At 48.0% G+C, this 19,898-nt stretch overlaps 1 protein-coding gene across 4 annotated transcripts in view; it reads right to left on the bottom strand.

Moving 5' to 3' along the window:
• The window catches only part of dnah7 (dynein, axonemal, heavy chain 7), a 1,084,136-nt gene that overhangs the window by 51,670 nt on the left and 1,012,568 nt on the right, over positions 1-19,898 (bottom strand). For all 4 annotated transcript variants that reach the window (XM_070875892.1, XM_070875893.1, XM_070875895.1 and 1 more), the window contains one exon: positions 12,007-12,184. In XM_070875892.1, the coding sequence (XP_070731993.1) occupies positions 12,007-12,184 (178 nt within the window). The remainder of the gene's footprint in view (positions 1-12,006; positions 12,185-19,898) is intronic.

Consider the following 19,898-nt stretch of genomic DNA (forward strand, 5'->3'; position numbering starts at 1 on the left):
TCCTGATTACTTGCTATATCTGCATACTAACGTTTTGTGTTTCATGCACAAGGACCCCCAGGTCCCTCTGTACTGCGGCATTTTGAAATCCCTCTCAATTTAAATAATAATGTGCTTTTTTATTTTTCCTGTCAAAGTGGATAATCTCACACTTTCCCACATTATGGCCTCAATTTTGGCTGAGCCCGTTTACCGGAGTTACGCCGCTTTTCTCCGTTCTGAGGTGTGGCGAAAAATTTTGTTGCCACTTTTGCTGCTGTCCGGCCTCTTCACTGCAGTCGCACAGTGTGGCCAGTCGAGTTGGGGGTGGAGCCAGCGTTCTGCGCCGAAAATTGTGCCGGGACATCGGCACATGCGCAGTGGAGTCCGCTGGTGATGTCCGCGCATGAACAGTAGCGCTGAAAGTTGGCAATTGGCCATTTTTAAAGAGCTAGGCTGCTTGTGTTTTGGTGCCAGAAGGAGTGCTGTGGTACGAAATTAACTGCTGAATTCTAGAAGCAGTGCTCTGTTTGGTAAAATCATTCCAGCAAAAGTGCCAGAAGGAGTGCTGTATTTGTAAAAATCACTGCTGCATGCAAAATAAGGACAGTGTGTTTGGAAAACTCACTGTGTGTCTAAGAGCATTGGAAAAGTGCTGTAAGTGTCTCAGAGCAGCTGCAGCAATAAAGCAATGCAGCAACATGGACCAAGAACAAATAATTTGTTGCATGACGAAATGGAGATACTAGTTAATGTCATTGAGACCAGATGGCCGGAGCTGGATACCAGCAGAGGTCGCACAAAAGTGCCACCCAAAGAAATGAAGGAACGCTGGAACCAAGTTGCAGAAGATTTCTGCGCATTGGTGAACACCAAGAGATCTGGAAGCCAGTGTAAAAGGAAATGGCAGGACCTTGGTCAAATAGTTAGTGTAAGTAATATTTTCATTTATTCAATACAATTGCAATTGTAAATGTGACCAGCTGTATATGTCTCATCCAGCAGAAATACACCCTCTCTAAAAAGTTGCATTTTCATCTTTGCAGAAGAAATTGTCCCACAACAAAAGGGAAAGAAATCGACCAGGAGGAGGCGTGCCAAATCTGCAGCCACTGACACCCTTGGAAGAGAGGGTCGCTGCTTTGATGGGTCCTACCTGGAGAAAATCAATCAGTACTGCACAAGCTGGGCCCACACTCGAGGGAGAGGGTAAGTCCTGAAAATTCATCGTGGTCCTTCAAATCAACCCGCTGACTGGCCTGCTATGTGTGATCCTACTCATGTCACCCATCCTGCCCCCTCCTCTGCTGCTAAACATTTGACTGTTCTGTTATATTTTGCAGAACCTGATGCCAATCCTGAAGATGCAGAAGATTCAGACGTGGATGCGCCTGAGCACGAGAACATCTTCGAAGCCAACCCTCCAAACCAACATGGGGGTGAGGGGGAGTTGGGTCAGCTGGATGAAGCCTCCACTTACATACTTAATTTCGAGCATGTGTAGTTATCGGAGTTGCCAGCCCCTTCCTTGACTAGTGATTTGAGTTCTAGTGGGACATTCCTTAGCTTCAGCCATTCTATGACTAGTGGTTTGAGTTCTGGTGGGACATTCCTTGGTTTCTCACCGTCCGAGGTTGCGGGTCCCAGTAGTGGGATGCAGCATGTAACACCCAGGGCCCCACCGTCTGAGGTTGCGGGTTCCAGTGGTGGGATACAGCATGTAACACCAAGGGCCACACCATCCGAGCCTGCGACTCCCACTGGGATGCCACGAGGCAGACCCAGGATGAGGGGAAGGAGAAATCGACCAAGCTCTCCTGAGATGCAGAATGCAACAGATGTGGTTCAGATCATGGCATTGAGTGCGGAGAACATTGACCTTACCCGATCACTCTTGGACACCATCAGTGGGGTGAGTGATGAGGTAGCAGGACTGTCGGGAGAAGTAACAGCAATAGCACGGGAAATGGGAACGATATCCGGGAACATCAGTGCGAGAATAGAGTCCATGAGGGAGGGAATGTCAGAGGTAGTGGAAAGGACCACACTGGCAATGACACAGGCCATCAGGGAGGGAATGTTTCAGTCCGCTGAGATACTGTCAGGGTGCATGAGGGAGGGCATGTGTGAGTTAGCTGCGGCAATAAGGGAACATGGCCAGACCCCGCGCCCATTGACAGAATCAACTGCCACTCCCACTGCAATCCCCACACCAGCCTCTGAAGAGACCCAAGCCGGGCCCTCCACATTAACACCTGACCCCTATCACCCATGAAGAAGTGCACATTCACCGAGATGTTAGAAGGAATAAGCTTGGTACCAAGCCCAAAATCACTGTGCCACCGCTTGTGGGCAGTGGTGCTGGAGAGTCCAAGACCAAGCACGGCGGGCGGTGTTAGGCTAAGGGGGTGAGAGATGGGTGCAGCCTTTCTTTGCTGCTGCTGCTGTTGTTGTTGATGCGACTGTTGTAAACATAGAAACATAGAAAATAGGTGCAGGAGTAGGCCATTCGGCCCTTCGAGCCTGCACTGCCATTCAATGAGTTCATGGCTGAACATGCAACTTCAGTACCCCATTCCTGCTTTCTCGCCACACCCCTTGATCCCCCTAGTAGTAAGGATTACATCGAACTCCTTCTTGAATATATTTAGTGAATTGGCCTCAACAACTTTCTGTGGTAGAGAATTCCACAGGTTCGCCACTCTCTGGGTGAAGAAGTTTCTCCTCATCTCGGTCCTAAATGGCATACCCCTTATCCTTAGACTGTGACCCCTGGTTCTGGACTTCCCCAACATTGGGAACATTCTTCCTGCAACTAACCTGTCTGAACCCGTCAGAATTTTAAACGTTTCTATGAGATCCCCTCTCATTCTTCTGAACTCCAGTGAATGCAAGCCCAGTTGGTCCAGTCTTTCTTGATATGTCAGTCCCGCCATCCCGGGAATCAGTCTGGTGAACCTTCGCTGCACTCCCTCAATAGCAAGAATGTCCTTCCTCAAGTTAGGAGACAAAAACTGGACACAATACTCCAGGTGTGGCCTCACCAAGGCCCTGTACAACTGTAGTAACACCTCCCTGCCCCTGTACTCAAATCCCCTCACTATGAATGTTCTCACATTGAAAGTATTTTTTAAGTTATGTAAATTTACAACTTTATAAGTGACCTTAAAGTTTTTAAATGATCTTAAAGAATCATATTACAGTAAAGTTTGATACAAGAATTATTTTATTACATTAAAGTTAAGTACATTGTAAACTTTTGAATAAAATATATTTTACGTTAAAACTGAATCATGTTCCATTAACATAGAAACTTAGAAACATAGAAAATAGGTGCAGGAGTAGGCCATTCGGCCCTTCTAGCCTGCACTGCCATTCAATGAGTTCATGGCTGAACATGCAACTTCAGTACCCCATTCTTGCTGTCTCGCCATACCCCTTGATCCCCCGAGTAGTAAGGACTTCATTGAACTCCTTTTTGAATATATTTAGTGAATTGGCCTCAACAACTTTCTGGGGTAGAGAATTCCACAGGTTCACCACTCTCTGGGTGAAGAAGTTTCTCCTCATCTCGGTCCTAAATGGCTTACCCCTTATCCTTAGACTGTGACCCCTGGTTCTGGACTTCCCCAACATTGGGAACATTCTTCCTGCAGCTAATTTGTCTAAACCCATCAGAATTTTAAATGTTTCTATGAGGTCCCCTCTCATTCTTCTGAACTCCAGTGAATACAAGCCCAGTTGATCCAGTCTTTCTTAATAGGTCAGTCCCACCATCCCGGGAATCAGTCTGGTAAACCTTTGCTGCACTCCCTCAATAGCAAGAATGTCCTTCCTCAAGTTAGGAGACCAAAACTGTACACAATACTCCAGGTGTGGCCTCACCAAGGCCCTGTACAACTGTAGCAACACCTCCCTGCCCCTGTACTCAAATCCCCTCGCTATGAAGGCCAACATGTCATTTGCTTTCTTAACCGCCTGCTGTACCTGCATGCCAACCTTCAATGACTGATGTACCATGACACCCAGGTCTCGTTGCACCTCCCCTTTTCCTAATCTGTCACCATTCAGATAATAGTCTGTCTCTCTGTTTTTACCACCAAAGTGGATAACCTCACATTTATCCACATTATACTTCATCTGCCATGCATTTGCCCACTCACCTAACCTATCCAAGTCGCTTTGCAGCCTCATAGCATCCTCCAACACAACACAACATTACGGAACAGCTCCAAAAAATAAACATGTCCATGTGGAATAGTTGTCGCTGAGCCCTCAGGCATCAGTAAAGCATTCACGGATGAGTTGCTGGCGCAAGGCTCGAGCAATCGTTAAAGGAGCACGATGGCCCGCCCTCCTCTGACGTCGTGCTCCGGCCTCAAGCACTTGCATGGTTTCCTCATCCTCATCATCATCCTCCTCTACCACCTCCTCCTGCTCGTCATCTTCCAAATCATTATCATCAGCCACTCTCACTGCAGGTGGGTCTTCTTCCACTATCAGCTGCTGCTACCTCATAATGGTTAAGTTATGCAGCATGCAGCACACAACAGTGAACTGACCGACAATCTCAGGGGAGTATTGCAAGTAGCCTCCGGAATGAGCCAGGCATCGGAAACACTGTTTCAAGATGTCAATGATCCTCTCTATGATGATGCGCATCGTAATGTGCGACATGTTGTATTGATGGTCAGCTTCCGTCCGGGTTGTGCGTAGGGGCGTCATGAGCCAGGTGGCGAGGCCGTACCCTTTGTCTCCCAGTAGCCAGCTCTGCTCTTCTGGCTGCTGCTGAAACATATCAGATATAACGCTATCGTGTAGGATGAATGCATCATGGGTGCTGCCAGGGTATCTTGCATTGACTGACATGATGTGATGCATGTTGTCACACACGAGCTGCACATTAATGGAATGGAAGCCTTTTCTATTCCTGAACAGCTCGGCATCCTCCACAGTGCTCTCAAGGCGATGTAGGTACGATCAATGCAGCCCTGTACCTTTGGGAAGCCAGCAATTCTTGAGAATCCCACAGCCCTGTCATGGATTGCTTGACCAGTCATTGGGAACTTGATGAAGTCATTCCTCCGCGCATACAGTGCAGCCGTGACCTGGTGAATGGAGACATGTATTGCATGTTGCGAGATGGCACACACATCTCCAGTTGTAGCTTGAAATGATCCAGAGGCATAGAATGAAAGCGCAGCTGTAACCTTCACTTCAACAGACAAAGCAGTCCACCTGCCGCTTCTCAGCTGTAGGTCTGGTCTCAGCAACTTACAGATCTCGCAGACAACTTCTCTGTAGAAACGCAGCCTTCTGACACATTCTGCAACACTCAGGTGCAGGTATTAACTCCTGACTCGAAATTGCCGAGGTGGGCAAGGCCTCCTGCCCAGGAGCCTATGGGCTCTGATGTTCCTGATGTGATGAGCTCTAATCAATTGTCTCCTACGTAGCACAATGATTCAGAACGCTTGCAAAAAGTATGGCATTGTCAGTATTGCCCCCAGACTTAAAGTTAAACTTTTAAGGTCAAAATGGCAGGAAAGCAGTCAGTACAGGTTTACAGTTCTCTCTCTCTCCCCCCAAGGTCTGTATGGATGGATCACACCCAAAGGTCTTTTGTCCTCTCCTCTCCCCCCTTGAGTCTTGTGACCTCTCTCCCTCCCTCCCTCCCAGCCTCTCCGTTGAATTGCAGCCTCTCCCTCTTTGTCCCCAGATGTTTGCCAGCTCTCTCCCTCCCTCCACCCCCCCCGCCCAGCCTCTCCATTGATTTGCTTGCTGCAGCCGCTCTGTGGGCCCCGATGCTGGCCAGTTCCATCGCTCCTGCCCCTAGCCCAGGTCGAATGGCCTCCCAGTGTATTGCCCCGCTCCTAGCCCAGGCCGTGTGGCCTCCCGCACCAGCCGGCCCGCTGTCTTCCCGGGCCGAGTTTGAAGATGAAGGTAGGACTTACTTTGAATTCTTAGAACTTTTTGTTTGCAAGGTTTGGTGGTTTGTAAGGCTTGATGCTTTAGGTGCAGGTCATCGCCGCTTCCCTTTCCGCCCCATCCCAGGCCGAATGGCCTCCGATGCACCTACCTGCGCCAATTTCTTTAATTCTGAAGTGGCCACATATGCTGGCGGAAGTAGAAATGGAGTAACTATTAGCTGGCCAAAGTTGCCTAAATGGGCAGAACTGGCGTAGGTGGCTGGTAACGCCCCCTTTTGGGAAAAAAAAATGAACCTAAAAAAAAATCGTAACTAACTCAGTTACACTGGTGCAAATTGATTGGGGAAAATGGGGATTTTTAAGTTACGCCAGAAAAACCAAGTTACTCCAAAAAAAACGGAGCAACTCCTGGCCAAAATTCAGCCCTGTACTCCATCTGCTAAATGTCTGCCCACTCATTTAGCCTGTCTCTATCCCTTTGCAGATTCTTTGGGTTCGAAATTCACCATCCCCGAAGGGACAGCTATCGTGGAGTTTGGGAGGGCAACTGATAAAATCAATCACTGTGGTCGGATGCTTTTCCCTCCCCGAGCCATATTTAGCTAGGGGGGTTTTGAGCGGTGTGCACTTCCGCCAGAAACGACACGATGAAGCCGCTGTAAAGGAGACTTTCCAGCGGAGAGCTCTGCAGTGTGTGGGTCGCTAAAAAGCAGCAAGGACAGGGATTTTCAACTGCAAAAAGGTAAGACTTTTCCCAGCGGTGCCCCCGCAAGGTATTCGAGTCGGTGCTCGAACGGGACATCGCTGGAGTGTTGCAGGGGTCGGGGCCCTTTGGTAGGGAAATCGTTTTATTAATTATTAGTGATTTTATTTAAGATTACAGTATCCACTGTATTTATCTTTTAATAGTTTTATAAATTGTTTTGGCTCCATTCAACCTGCTGAGTGCTGCTCAGAGGTTTGCACATACTTTTGTACAACTTTCAGGTCGGACTCTTTAGTGAAGTCCTGTGGGCTGCAGAGACCTGCTTGGCAGGGTTCACCCTGGGGATGGGAGGCGTGTTGGGAGAGCGACACCTGGTACACCTGCTCAGAAGCAGGACGGCACGCAGGAGATGGCATCGCCATCAGCACTTTGCAGACAGGCAGCGGGCAAGGGAGGCAGCAGCCATGATTCGTTCATTCTGCGCCAGACCAGTGTGCCCGCCGTCTTCACCGGCCCGAATCAGGATTGCGGTTGGCTGCTTGGGGACAAGAGATATCCCCTGTCCACTTGGTTGCTCACTCCTCTGCGGAACCCCAGGACAGCGCCAGAGCATGCATACAATGACGCTTATTGTGCCACCAGGTGCATCATCGAGCAGTGCATAGGCATCCTTAAGCAGAGATTCCGGTGCCTGGATCACTCTGGTGGCACCCAACAGTACTCTCCTCAATGGGTCTCCATAATTGTCATGGTCTGCTGTATGCTGCGCAACCTGGCCATCATGAGGAGACAGCTGCTGGAGGTCGAGCCAGCAGTACCACCTGAGGAGGAGGAAGTGCAGAAGGAGGAGGAGGAGGATCCCCGTCGCCTCAGAGCTAGGAGGTGTTGACCCATAGCCACCCTGGAAGGGCCGGGTGCAGACTGGCCAGCGCCCTCCTGGGTGGGTGCATCCTCACATATATGGAGATGCATGACTCCTCCCCTGCATGCATTATGTCTGCCAGGTCTCCCACGTTAGGAAACAGAATTATTCTTCTGTCCTCCACGCCATTCATCAGTGTCTTCAGCTCCATATTGGTGAACCTGTTGGCTCTCCTTGCACCTCTTACACCAGCCATCCTTCCAAACTCCTTCCCCCCGCTCAGGGCCTTGCTGCAAGCCCTGGCCTAGCAGCTAGCTCATTAGAAACCCATACCTGCATTCTGAATTTCTCAGTGGTGATAACGCTCAAATTAAGACAGCCACACTGGTGAAAATTCCACTTTGGAAGGGTTCATTAGTGCTGGAACCCATTTGTTCACTTTTGCAGCTGAATATGGCGTGGCCCAGCCACCAAAAAATTTTGGCGCTAATGACCACAAAAAGGTGGGGGGGAAGCACCAGCTTTCCAGCGGTACTGAATTTTGGGCCCTTTGTGTCCTCCTCACAACTTGCATTCCCACCCATCTTTGTATCATCAGCAAACTTGGCTACATTACACTCGGTTCCTACATCCAAGTCATTAATATAGATTGTAAATAGTTGAAGCCCCAGCACTGATCCCTGGGCACCCCACTAGTTACAATTTGCCAATCGGAAAATGAACCATTTATCCAAACTCTATATTTTCTGTTCGTTAGCCAATTCTCTTTCCATGCTAATATATTACCACCAACCTTGTGAGCTCTTATCTTGTGCAGTAATGGATGAGACGTTTAACTGAGGCTCCGCCTGCTCTCTCAGGTGGACGTGAAATATCCTATGGCACTATTTCGAATAAGAGCAGGGGAGTTATCCCCAGTGTCCCAGAAAATATTTATCCCTCAATCAACATCACTAAAAACAGATAATCTGGTCATTATCACATTGCTTGTGGAAGCTTGCTGTGCGCAAATTGGCTGCCACATTTCATATATTCCATTGACATAGAAACATAGAAAATAGGTGCAGGCCATTCGGCCCTTCGAGCCTGCACCGCCATTCAATGAGTTCATGGCTGAACATGCAACTTCAGTCCCCCATTCCTGCTTTCTCGCCATACCCCTAGATCCCCCTAGCAGTAAGGACTACATCGAATTCCTTCTTGAATATATTTAGTGAATTGGCCTCAACAACTTTCTGTGGTAGAGAATTCCACAGGTTCACCACTCTCTGGGTGAAGAAGTTCCTCCTTATCTCGGTCTTAAATGGCTTACCCCTTATCCTTAGGCTGTGACCCCTGGTTCTGGACTTCCCCAACATTGGGAACATTCTTCCTGCATCTACCCTGTCTAAACCCGTCAGAATTTTAAACGTTTCTATGAGATTCCCTCTCATTCGTCTAAACTCCAGTGAATACAAGCCCAGTTGATCCAGTCTTTCTTGATATGCCAGTCCCGCCATCCCGGGAATCAGTCTGGTGAACCTTCGCTGCACTCCCTCAATAGCAAGAACGTCCTTCCTGAAGTTAGGAGACCAAAACTGTACACAATACCCCAGGTGTGGCCTCACCAAGGCCCTGTACAACTGTAGTAACACCTTCCTGCCCCTGTACTCAAATCCCCTCGCTATGAAGGCCAACATGCCATTTGCTTTCTTAACCGCCTGCTGTACCTGCATGCCAACCTTCAGTGACTGATGGATCATGACACCCAGGTCTCGTTGCACCTCCCCTTTTCCTAATCTGTCTCTCTGTTTTTACCACCAAAGTGGATAACCTCACATTTATCCACATTATACTTCATCTGCCATGCATTTGCCCACTCACCTAACCTATCCAAGTCACTCTGCAGCCTCATAGCATCCTCCTCGCAGCTCACACTGCCACCCAACTTAGTGTCATCCGCAAATTTGGAGATACTACATTTAATCCCCTCGTCTAAATCATTAATGTACAATATAAACAGCCCGGCACAGAACCTTGCGGTATCCCACTAGTTACTGCATGCCATTCTGAAAAGTACCCATTTACTCCTACTCTTTGCTTCCTGTCTGCCAACCAGTTCTCAATCCACGTCAGCACACTACCCCCAATCCATGTGCTTTAACTTTGCACATTAATCTCTTGTGTGGGACCTTGTCGAAAGCCTTCTGAAAGTCCAAATACACCACATCAACTGGTTCTCCCTTGTCCACTCTACTGGAAACATCCTCAAAAAATTCCAGAAGATTTGTCAAGCATGATTTCCCTTTCACAAATCCATGCTGATTTGGACCTATCATGTCACCTCTTTCCAAATGCGCTGCTATGACATCCTTAATAATTGATTCCATCATTTTACCCAATACTGATGTCAGGCTGACCAGTCTATAATTCCGTGTTTTCTCTCTCCCTCCTTTTTTTAAAAAGTTGGGTTACATTGGCTACCCTCCACTCCATATGAACTGATCCAGAGTCTATGGAATGTTGGAAAATGACTGTCAATGCATCTGCTATTTCCAAGGCCATCTCCTTAAGTACTCTGGGATGCAGACCATCAGGCCCTGGGGATTTATCGGCCTTCATTCTATCAATTTCCCCAACACAATTTCCCGACTAATAAGGATTTCCCACAGTTCCTCCTTCTTACTAGACCCTCTGACCCCCTTTATATCCGGAAAGTTGTTTGTGTCCTCCTTAGTGAATACTGAACCAAAGTACTTGTTCAATTGGTCTGTCATTTCTTTGTTCCCAGTTATGACTTCCCCTGATTCTGACTGCAGGGGACCTACGTTTGGCTTTACTAATCTTTTTCTCTTTACATATCTATAAAAACTTTTGCAGTCCGTTTTAATGTTCCCTGCAAGCTTCCTCTCGTACTCTATTTTCCCTGCCCTAATCAAACCCTTTGTCCTCCTCTGCTGGGTTCTAAATTTCTCCCAGTCCCCGGGTTCGCTGCTATTTCTGGCCAATTTGTATGCCACTTCCTTGGCTTTAATACCATCCCTGATTTCCCTTGATAGCCACGGTTGAGCCACCTTCCCTTTTTTATTTTACGCCAAACAGGGATGTACAATTGTTGTAGTTCATCCATGCGGTCTCTAAATGTCTGCCATTGCCCATCCACTGTCAACCCCTTAAGCATCATTTGCCAATCTATCCTAGCCAATTCATGCTTCATACCTTCAAAGTTACCCTTCTTTAAGTTCTGGACCATGGTCTCTGAATTAACTGTTTCATTCTCCATCCTAATGTAGAATTCCACCATATTATGGTCACTCTTCCCCAAGGGGCCTCGCACAACGAGATTGCTAATTAATCCTCTCTCATTACACAGCATCTAGACTAAGATGGCCTCCCCCCTAGTTGGTTCCTCGATATATTGGTCTAAAAAACCATCCCTTATGCACTCCAGGAAATCCTCCTCCACCGTATTGTTTCCAGTTTGGTTAGCCCAATCTATATGCATATTAAAGTCACCCATGATAACTGCTGCACCTTTATTGCATGCACCCCTAATTTCCTGTTTGATGCCCTCCCCAACATCACGACTACTGTTTGGAGGTCTGTACACAACTCTCACTAGCGTTTTCTGCCCCTTGGGTATTCCGTAGTTCCACCCATACCGATTCCACATCATCCAACCTAATGTCTTTCATTACAATTGCCTTAATTTCCTCTTTAACCAGCAACGCCACCCCACCTCCTTTTCCTTTCTGTCTATCCTTCCTAAATGTTGAGTACCCTTGGATGTTGAGTTCCCAGCCTTGGTCACCCTGGAGCCATGTCTCCGTGATGCCAACCACATTGTATCCGTTAACTGCTATCTGCACAGTTAATTCGTCCACCTTATTCTGAATACTCCTCGCATTGAGGCACAGAACCTTCAGGCTTGCCTTTTTAACACACTTAGACCCTTTAGAATTTTGCTGCAAAGTGGCCCTTTTTGTTTTTTGCCTTGGGTTTCTCTTCCCTCCACTTTTACTCATTTCCTTTCTGTCTTTTGCTTCTGTCTCCAATTTGTTTCCCTCTGTCTCCCTGCATTGGTTCCCATCCCCCTGCCATATTAGTTTAACTCCTCCCCAACAGCACTAGCAAACACTCTCCCTTGGACATTGGTTCCAGTCCTCCCTCAGTGCAGACCGTCCGGTTTGTACTGGTCCCACCTCCCCCAGAACCGGTTCTAATGCCCCAGGAATTTGAATCCCTCCCTGCTGCACCACTGCTCAAGCCACGTATTCATCTGAGCTATCCTGCGATTTCTACTCTGACTAGCACGTGGCACTGGTAGCAATCCCGAGATTACAGCATTGACTAAATTTCAAAAAAGTACTTTATTGACTGTAAAGTACTTTGGGATGTCCAAAAGACACTATATAAATGCAAATCTTACTTTTTCATTTTTGAATAATGCTCATGTTCGGTAGCACGACGTGTCACTTGACACCAAATATGGCACTTTACCAAAGTTGCAGTGACAATACTATTACAGGTTAAAGTTGTGTTTCTCTTACCATCTTGCGGGGGAAGCCTGTACATCTTGTCCTCCAGTACTTCATAGTCAAATGTGAGCAGGTCGATGGGAATGGTGTATTTTCTGGCATAATTTTGCTGGCCCCCTGTTAGAAAAGCTTGAGTAAAGAAAAAACCAGACAACCAGAAGACAGGAGGGGCTCCAACTTCAAACCAGTCCTGACATATTGAAGAAGAGACAAAACAATCAAATTAAGTATATTCATCTCAAACAAGTTCTTATTCATGTGCAATGGAATCAATTTATGCTCTGGTTGTATATCACCTATCTTTAGAATTCTAAGGCATAGAAATAAATAAATATATTCATGTAGTTCCTGCTTCTAATTTTGTTCAAGTTTGTATTTGGACTGAATGTAGTAGCTGAGCTATAATTCATGCTTTTACTCAAAAGCATCAAACATTATAGTTCTGATATTCCACGCCCAATGGTCTGGGCACTAGACAGGTAGACCCTGCCTGAGGTCCAGTCTGCTTGTTCAGCTGCCTAAATTTGGTGGGTAGGTCATTAGTATGGCTGGTTGTACCCGTGGCATAGGTCCACACCCTGCTGGGAAACAGTCTGAGAACAGCAGCCTCCAGGCCTGGAGGACTGATGGGAGAGTGGGGAAAAAAGGAACACTTGACTTCACCGCCTCGCTTGCTTTGCTGCTCGGCTCTGTCAGACTCTCTGATCTGAGGGGGCCACAGAGGTAAGGCTTACCACTCGCTTCTTCACATGGCAACCCTGTAATGCTAGTAGAGCAATATTAGGCCTGGACGGTTGTACAGGAAATAAATCTTAGATTTAAGCGACAACAAAAAGGGAGTAATTTTCACTTTGGACCCGGGTAGAAAGCTGGAAGCTGCGAATTGGCCAATCATTATACACCCTGCCCTATCTTCTTTGATTTCAATGGAAAAGAAAATTAAGTGGTTGTATGACAGACAACCAATCCACAACCGGCAGATTTCTAACTATATCCAAATTGAAAGTTACCTCCTAACAGTCTTTATAACATACATAATTCCAGGTGGGCTTCAAATATGAAGAAAACTTTAATTCAGTCTTTTCAAGCTTTTTGAGATTGTTTTGCATCAATGTTTGTTGTCTGCATCCATTACACGCAGATGTCACACTTCATTACAGGCGTATAACAATCTTTTTAAAGAAAGAGAACAAATCCAATCATTGACCTACACTCTGACTGGCTCTCAGTTTGCAACTCGCTACAATTAACTGGATTTGCCTATCTAGAGCGGTGGCCTTCGAGACTGGCCAGGATTGCAGTTAAATGTAACAGTTATGCTCCAAGACTACCTGTAAATAATTACACAGGAGATCTGCTAGTACGAGTGAAAGAATTGAAGTTAATTTTTAGTTAGCAGATTTTTGTTCTTTTGATACCCTTTGCCACGATAAATTACTTTTAACTTGCATGCCTGCAAGGCAGGGTAAATTAATGCATCTATGTTTTCAGAAAATGACTTACAATGGGGGTCATTTTAACACCCTTCCCCGAACCCACTCATTCACCAGGACAGGTGGCACTGTGCCTTGGATTGGAGGAGGGTTAAATTGTTAAAAGTGAGAAACTCTACCCCAACCCAGTACAAATACGCTGGTTTAATGGCAGCGGGTTTGGGGTTGGCCGAATAACCTACTCTGGAGAGGTTGGTCGTTAATTAAAATATTTAAATGAGGCTTCGTGACTCAGATATTGTCAGCGATTACGAATTAATGCCTTCAGCATGGGTTTCCTGGGGCTCGGGAAACCCAGCAGCTAAAGAGAGGCGAGAACTGCCAGTCCCTGCTGGTAAGTGCTTTTCCAGCACAGCTTGTGGGCTGAGAAGAGTAGGAGTGCTTATCCCCTGGTCCCTCAAGCAAACCTGCTGTGATCTTTCCCCCCGTTGCAGTCTCCACACCTCCCCGCAACCTCTTACCCCACCCCCCCCCATATCTCTCCCTTCAGCGATCTGATGTTTCCCCCCACTGACTATCTCTCCCTCCTGTCTCTCTGTCGTGCTCTGAGCCCCTCCCCCCCATGACCCCCAATCTACTTGATTGCCGGGGACCATTTCAGTGGTTCCCAGCTGCTGCCTTCCACCACAGACTTTCCGGCCCGGCACCCAGCAGCTGGCCAGTCATCAATCGGTCAGGCTGCCAGGCAGAAAATGGAGTAAAACATTTTTAACGAGGTCCTGCCATTAAATTCGGCAGGACCTCCGCTTTCCCAGCATTTACGGATTTCCCACCTACTGACAGACATTCCTGCTCTCTCCTTGTAAATATTGGGACCAATGCTTCTGGCATTATCTTGCATGGTTGCACTGTTGAATTTACGAGAGTTTTAATCACACTGAGCTATCAGGAGAGTAGTAGTTTCCCCAGAGGGACCAAAAATGTCCAAGTTGAATAAGTCACTCTGCAGTGACTGGTTGTAGAGGTACTGAATCATGTGGAAGTTATTCTGTCCTCCTGCTGCAAATGCGGCAGGTGCCTGTCAGAAACTTAAAAGAATCAGTGTAAACAGCTATTTCCAGCTCCTTACACCAGTCTCCTCCCAGCGTAAGGCCAGAGATTTGTGATCTATCTGTAGAATTTCAGGGTCATTGTAATACTGATGGATTCTGGGAATAGTTTTCCTGCTACTCAGTAGTGATACGGAGAAACAGAAAAGTCATTTTAAACTAGAGCAAAATAAAAAATAGATTCAATATGAAATCTGGATTTGTCTATTAGCTTCTTTCACCTCTGGGACCTGGGCTAAAATTTAACCTGGATAAGTGGAATGAAAGGCCTGGATTGTAGCTTGAAGGCCCGATCATGCAGGGGTCCTGTTTTGAGGTCTGGAAACCTGGAAATACAGGCCTTGGACGTCTTTAACATTTTTTCTGTAGGTTTCCTGCCCACAGCCAGCCTGATTGACAGGCTAGAGGCCTGTCGGGCGGGAAGTCCGACAGCACAAGACTGCAGCCAAGCTAACCTGATAGCAGGTAGGGGGGTGAGGGGGGAAGGATTCCAATAATGCTGGAAGTTAAATTAAATGGGGTTCCAGTATCCATGGAATTGGACACGGGTGCGATTTAGTCAATAATGAGCCAGAGGGCTTTCGAAAAGCTGTGGAACACTAAAGCAAAAACTGAGCCCAATCAATGCGAAGCTGCATACATACATCAAAGAGCTCATACCAGTCATTGGCTGCGTGGCAGTAAAGGTATTGTACGATGGCGCCGTGCATGAATTATCGTTGTGGATCGTTCCAGGCAATGGCCCAATGCTGTTTGGCAGAAATTGGCTTGAGAAAATTAAATGGAACTGGAACGATATTAAAGCCTTATCATCAGTGGGTAATACTTCATCTGCTCAAGTGCTGAGCAAGTTTCCCTCGTTGTTCGAACTAGGCATCGGCAACTTCATGGGAGCCAAGGTGCAGATCCACATAGGCCCGGATGCAAGGCCCGTCCATCACAAAGCTCGGGCAGTTGCGTACATGATGAGGGAGAAGGTCAAGATCGAACTGGACCGACTTCAACAGGAAGAAATTATCGTGTTCCGAACACAGATGAGACTGCACACAGGGAGGTCAAAGTAACAGTGACCTCAGTATTTAATAAGGCACTCCAGAGTGAGTAACAGGCCTTAGGGGTCGGCTTATTTACAGTGCTACCAAGGAATGCTAGGATGCCCTGGGACTTCAGGGGATGCACTCCATGGTGGCGGAACATGGGAGTGCATGCTTTACGGATACACAACATCACTCCCCACCAAAGTCAAAGTGAAAACTATTTACAAAGTTAGGCGATCGGGAGCCTTTCTTTCCCTGATGGACCTCAGTACAAATGTCTGTTCTGGTGTGTTGACTGTGCCCTCGCTGGGCTGGCGTGTTGTTGGCACTGCAGGGCTGCTTGGTGAGCCTGGCCTTGCTGGGCTGTTGGGCGTGATGGGTTCGATTTCCTGGTCCGGCGTGGTGTCGTTGATCCTTTGGGTGTATGTTGTGGGCTCAAAAGAGGTGGTGTCTGCTGTGGGTTGTTCAGGGCAGTCTGTGAACCGCATCCTCGTTTGGTCCAGGTGCTTTTTGAAAATTTGTCCACTACTAACACCCTATTCCCTTCTTTAGCTATCACCGTGCCGGCGATCCACTTGGGACCATCTCCATAGATTAGCACATACACAGGGTCATTCAGATCAATTTCCCGTGACACAGTGGTGCGACCATCGTTTACATTTTGTTGCTGCCGCCTGCTCTCTACCTGATCATGCAGGTTGGGGTGAACCAGCGAAAGTCTGGTTTTAAGTGTCCTTTTCATGAATAGCTCAGCTGGGAGCAACCCTGTGAGCGAGTGGGGTCTCGTGCGGTAGCTGAGCAGTACTCGAGACAGGTGGGTTTGGAGTGAGCCTTCTGTGACTCGTTTAAGGCTCTGTTTGATTGTTTGTACTGCCCTCTCTGCCTGCCCATTGGCGGCTGCTATAAACGGGGCCGAGGTGACATGTTTGATCCCATTGTGGGTCATGAATTCTTTAAATTCGGCAGTGAAACATGTCTCGTTGTCACTGACCAGTATGTCAGGCAGGCCGTCAGTGGCAAACATGGCCCTCAGGCTTTCAATGGTGGTGGTGGCGGTGCTTCCCGGTGCTTCCCGACATTATTTCACATTTAATCCAGTTTGATAAAACATCCACCACCACCACCAGGAACATTTTACTGACAAACGGGCCCCATAGTCGACATGGATCCTCGACCATGGTCTGAAGGGCCAGGACCACAAACTTAGTGGTGCCTCTCTGGGCACGTTGCTCCACTGAGCACACACGCTGCATTGCCATACACAGGACTCTAAGTCAGAGTCGATACCGGGCCACCACACGTGGGATCTGGCTATCGCTTTCATCATTACTATACCCGGGTGTGTGCTGTGGAGATCCAAGATGAACGTCTCCCTGCCCTTTTTGGGTAGCACTATGTGGTTACCCGACAAAGGCAGTCTGCCTGAATGGACAGCTCGTCCTTTCACCGCTGGAACGGCTTGATTAGCTCTTGCATTTCAACGGGGATGCTGGCCCAGCTCCCATGCAGTACACAGTTTTTTACTAGGGACAGCAGAGGATCTTGGCTGGTCCAAGTCCTAATCTGGTGGGCCATGACAGGTGATTTATCATTTTTAAATGCTTCCATGACCATCAACAAGTCTGCGGGCTGCGCTACCATCAACAAGTTTGCAGGCTGTGCCATTTCCACCCCCGTGGTGGGCAATGGTAGTCGACTGAGAGCATCTGCACAGTTCTCGGTGCCTGGCCTGTGGCGGATGGTATAGTTATATGCTGATAGCGCGAGTGCCCACCTTTGTATGCGGGCTGAGGCATTAGTATTTATCCCCTTGTTTTCAGCGAACAGGGATATGAGGGGCTTGTGTTCGGTTTCCAGCTCAAACTTGAGGCCAAACAGGTACTGATGCATTTTTTTTACCCCGAACACACACACACACACACACACACTAATGCCTCTTTCTCAATCATGCTGTAGGCCCTCTCGGCCTTAGACAAGCTCCTGGAAGCATAGGCGACAGGTTGCAACTTCCCCGCAACGTTATGTTGTTGTAATACACACCCGACTCCGTACGACGACGCATCACATGCTAGCATGAGTCTTTTACACGGGTTATACAATACAAGCAGCTTGATGGAGCATAAAATGTTTCTCAAAAGCAATTACTTGATTTTTTTCCCCATACCCAGTTCTCACCTTTACGCAATAACACGTAGGAGCTCTAAGAGGGTGCTTAACCCCGGTAGGAAGTTACCAAAATAGTTGAGGAGTCCCAGGAACGACCGCAGCTCCGTGACGTTCTGTGGCCTGGGCGCGTTCCTGATAGACGCAAAGACAGAGGTTGTGGGCCGAATGCCGTCCACCGCGATCTTTGTCCCCAAAAACTCCACTTCTGTTGCCATGAAGACGCATTTCGACCTCTTCAGCCGCAGCCCTACGCGATCCAGTTGCTGGAGGACCTCCTTCAGGTTTTGTAGGTGTTCGACGGTGTCCCGACCCATGACCAATATGTCGTCCTGAAAACCACTGTGCATGGTACCGATTTGAGTAGGCTCTCCATGTTTCTCTGGAAGATCGCTGCAGCCGACCGAATTCCAAACGGGCATCTGTTGTAGATGAACAGTCCCTTGAGCGTGTTGATGCAGGTGAGGCCATTCGAAGACTCCTCCAGCTCCTGCATCATGTTGGCCGAAGTCAGGTCGAGCTTGGTGAACGTGTTGCCTCCTGCCAGCATCGCAAATAGGTCGTCTGCCTTAGGTAGCAGGTATTGGTCCTGTAGCGAGAAACGATTAATAGTTACTTTATAATCGCCGCAAATCCTGACCGTGCCATCACTTTTTAGTACTGGAACAATCGGGCTGGCCCACTCATTGAATTTCACTGGGGGGATGATGCCCTCGCGTTGCAGCCTGTCCAGCTCGATTTCCACTCTCTCCCTCATCATGTGAGGTACCGTTTGCGCCTTGTGGTGAATGGGTCATGCCTCTGGGACCAAGTGGATCCACACCTTTGCCCCGGAAAAGTTTCCAATGCCTGGCTCAAAAAGGGAAGGAAATTTGTTAAGAACCTGGGTACATGAGGCCTCATCGACATGTGATAGTGCTCGATGTCATCCCAGTTCCAGCGGATTTTGCCCAGCCAGCTCCTTCCAAGCAGTGTGGGGCCATCGCCCGGGACAATCCAGAGTGGCAGTTCGTGCACCGTACCTTCGTAGGTGACCTTGACTGTGGCGCTGCCCCGGACAGTGATAAGCTCTTCGGTGTGCGTTCCCAGTTTCTTGTGGATGGGGCTCAGGGCTGGTCTGAGTGCCTTGTTGCACCACAATCTCTCAAACATCTTTTTACTCATGATGGATTGGCTAGCGCCGGTGTCCAGTTCCACGGCTATGGGTAAGACATTCAATTTTACATTTAGCATTATAGGTGGACATTTCTTTGAAAATATATGCACCCCGTGTACTTCAGCATCTGCCTCCTCTCTCTGAGGCTCGAAATTGCTTTGATCCACCATGGACCGATCTTCCTCTGCCACATGGTGGTTAGCAGGTTTTGCAGAGCTTGCAGCTTGTCTGCAAGCTCGTTGGAGGTGCCGCATTGTTCGACAGCTCTTGCAAACATACCCTTTGAAGCGACATGAATAGGCTGAATGGAAGCCTCCACAACACCAACAAGATGTGAATTGCCTTGCATTCATCCTTTGTTGCGGACTCTGAGTCACCTGGGTCACCTGAGGCCTGCTGGCAGTTGCAGACTCGTGGGTTCTGCCCTGTACATTCCTGCTCGCTAACACAGTTCCAGTTAATTTATGAACATTGCTAGCACTTGTGTGCTGAGAGATTTGTTTGGTGTTATCACTGGTGGACATAAACGCCTGTGCTATCGCAATGGCCTTACTGAGGGTCGGTGTCTCTGCAGTCAAAAGTTTTCATAGGCTGGTCTCATGGCCAATGCCCAGTACAAAAAAGTCTCTGAGCATCTGCTCCAGGTCGCCATCAAACTCACATTGTCCTGCAAGTCGCCTTAGCTCGGCGATGTAGCTTGCCACCTCCTGACCTTCAGATCGCTGGTACGTAAAGAACCGATACCTCGCCATCAGCACGCTCTCCCTCAGGTTAAGATGCTCCCGAACCAGTGTACACAGCTCTTCATGCGACTTATCTGTGGGTTTCACCAGAGCCAGAAGATTCTTCATGAGGCTGTAGGTCGGTGCCCCGCAGACCGTGAGGAGGACCGCTCTCCTTTTTGCAGCGTTTCCGTCTCCGTCCAGCTTGTTGGCTCAAAGTGCTAGTCTAGCCATTCGACATAGACTTCCCAGTCCTCACCCTCTGAGAATTTCTCCAGGATGCA

Source organism: Pristiophorus japonicus, chromosome 3, assembly GCF_044704955.1.
Source record: "Pristiophorus japonicus isolate sPriJap1 chromosome 3, sPriJap1.hap1, whole genome shotgun sequence".
In the NCBI taxonomy this organism is placed as follows: domain Eukaryota; kingdom Metazoa; phylum Chordata; class Chondrichthyes; family Pristiophoridae; genus Pristiophorus; species Pristiophorus japonicus.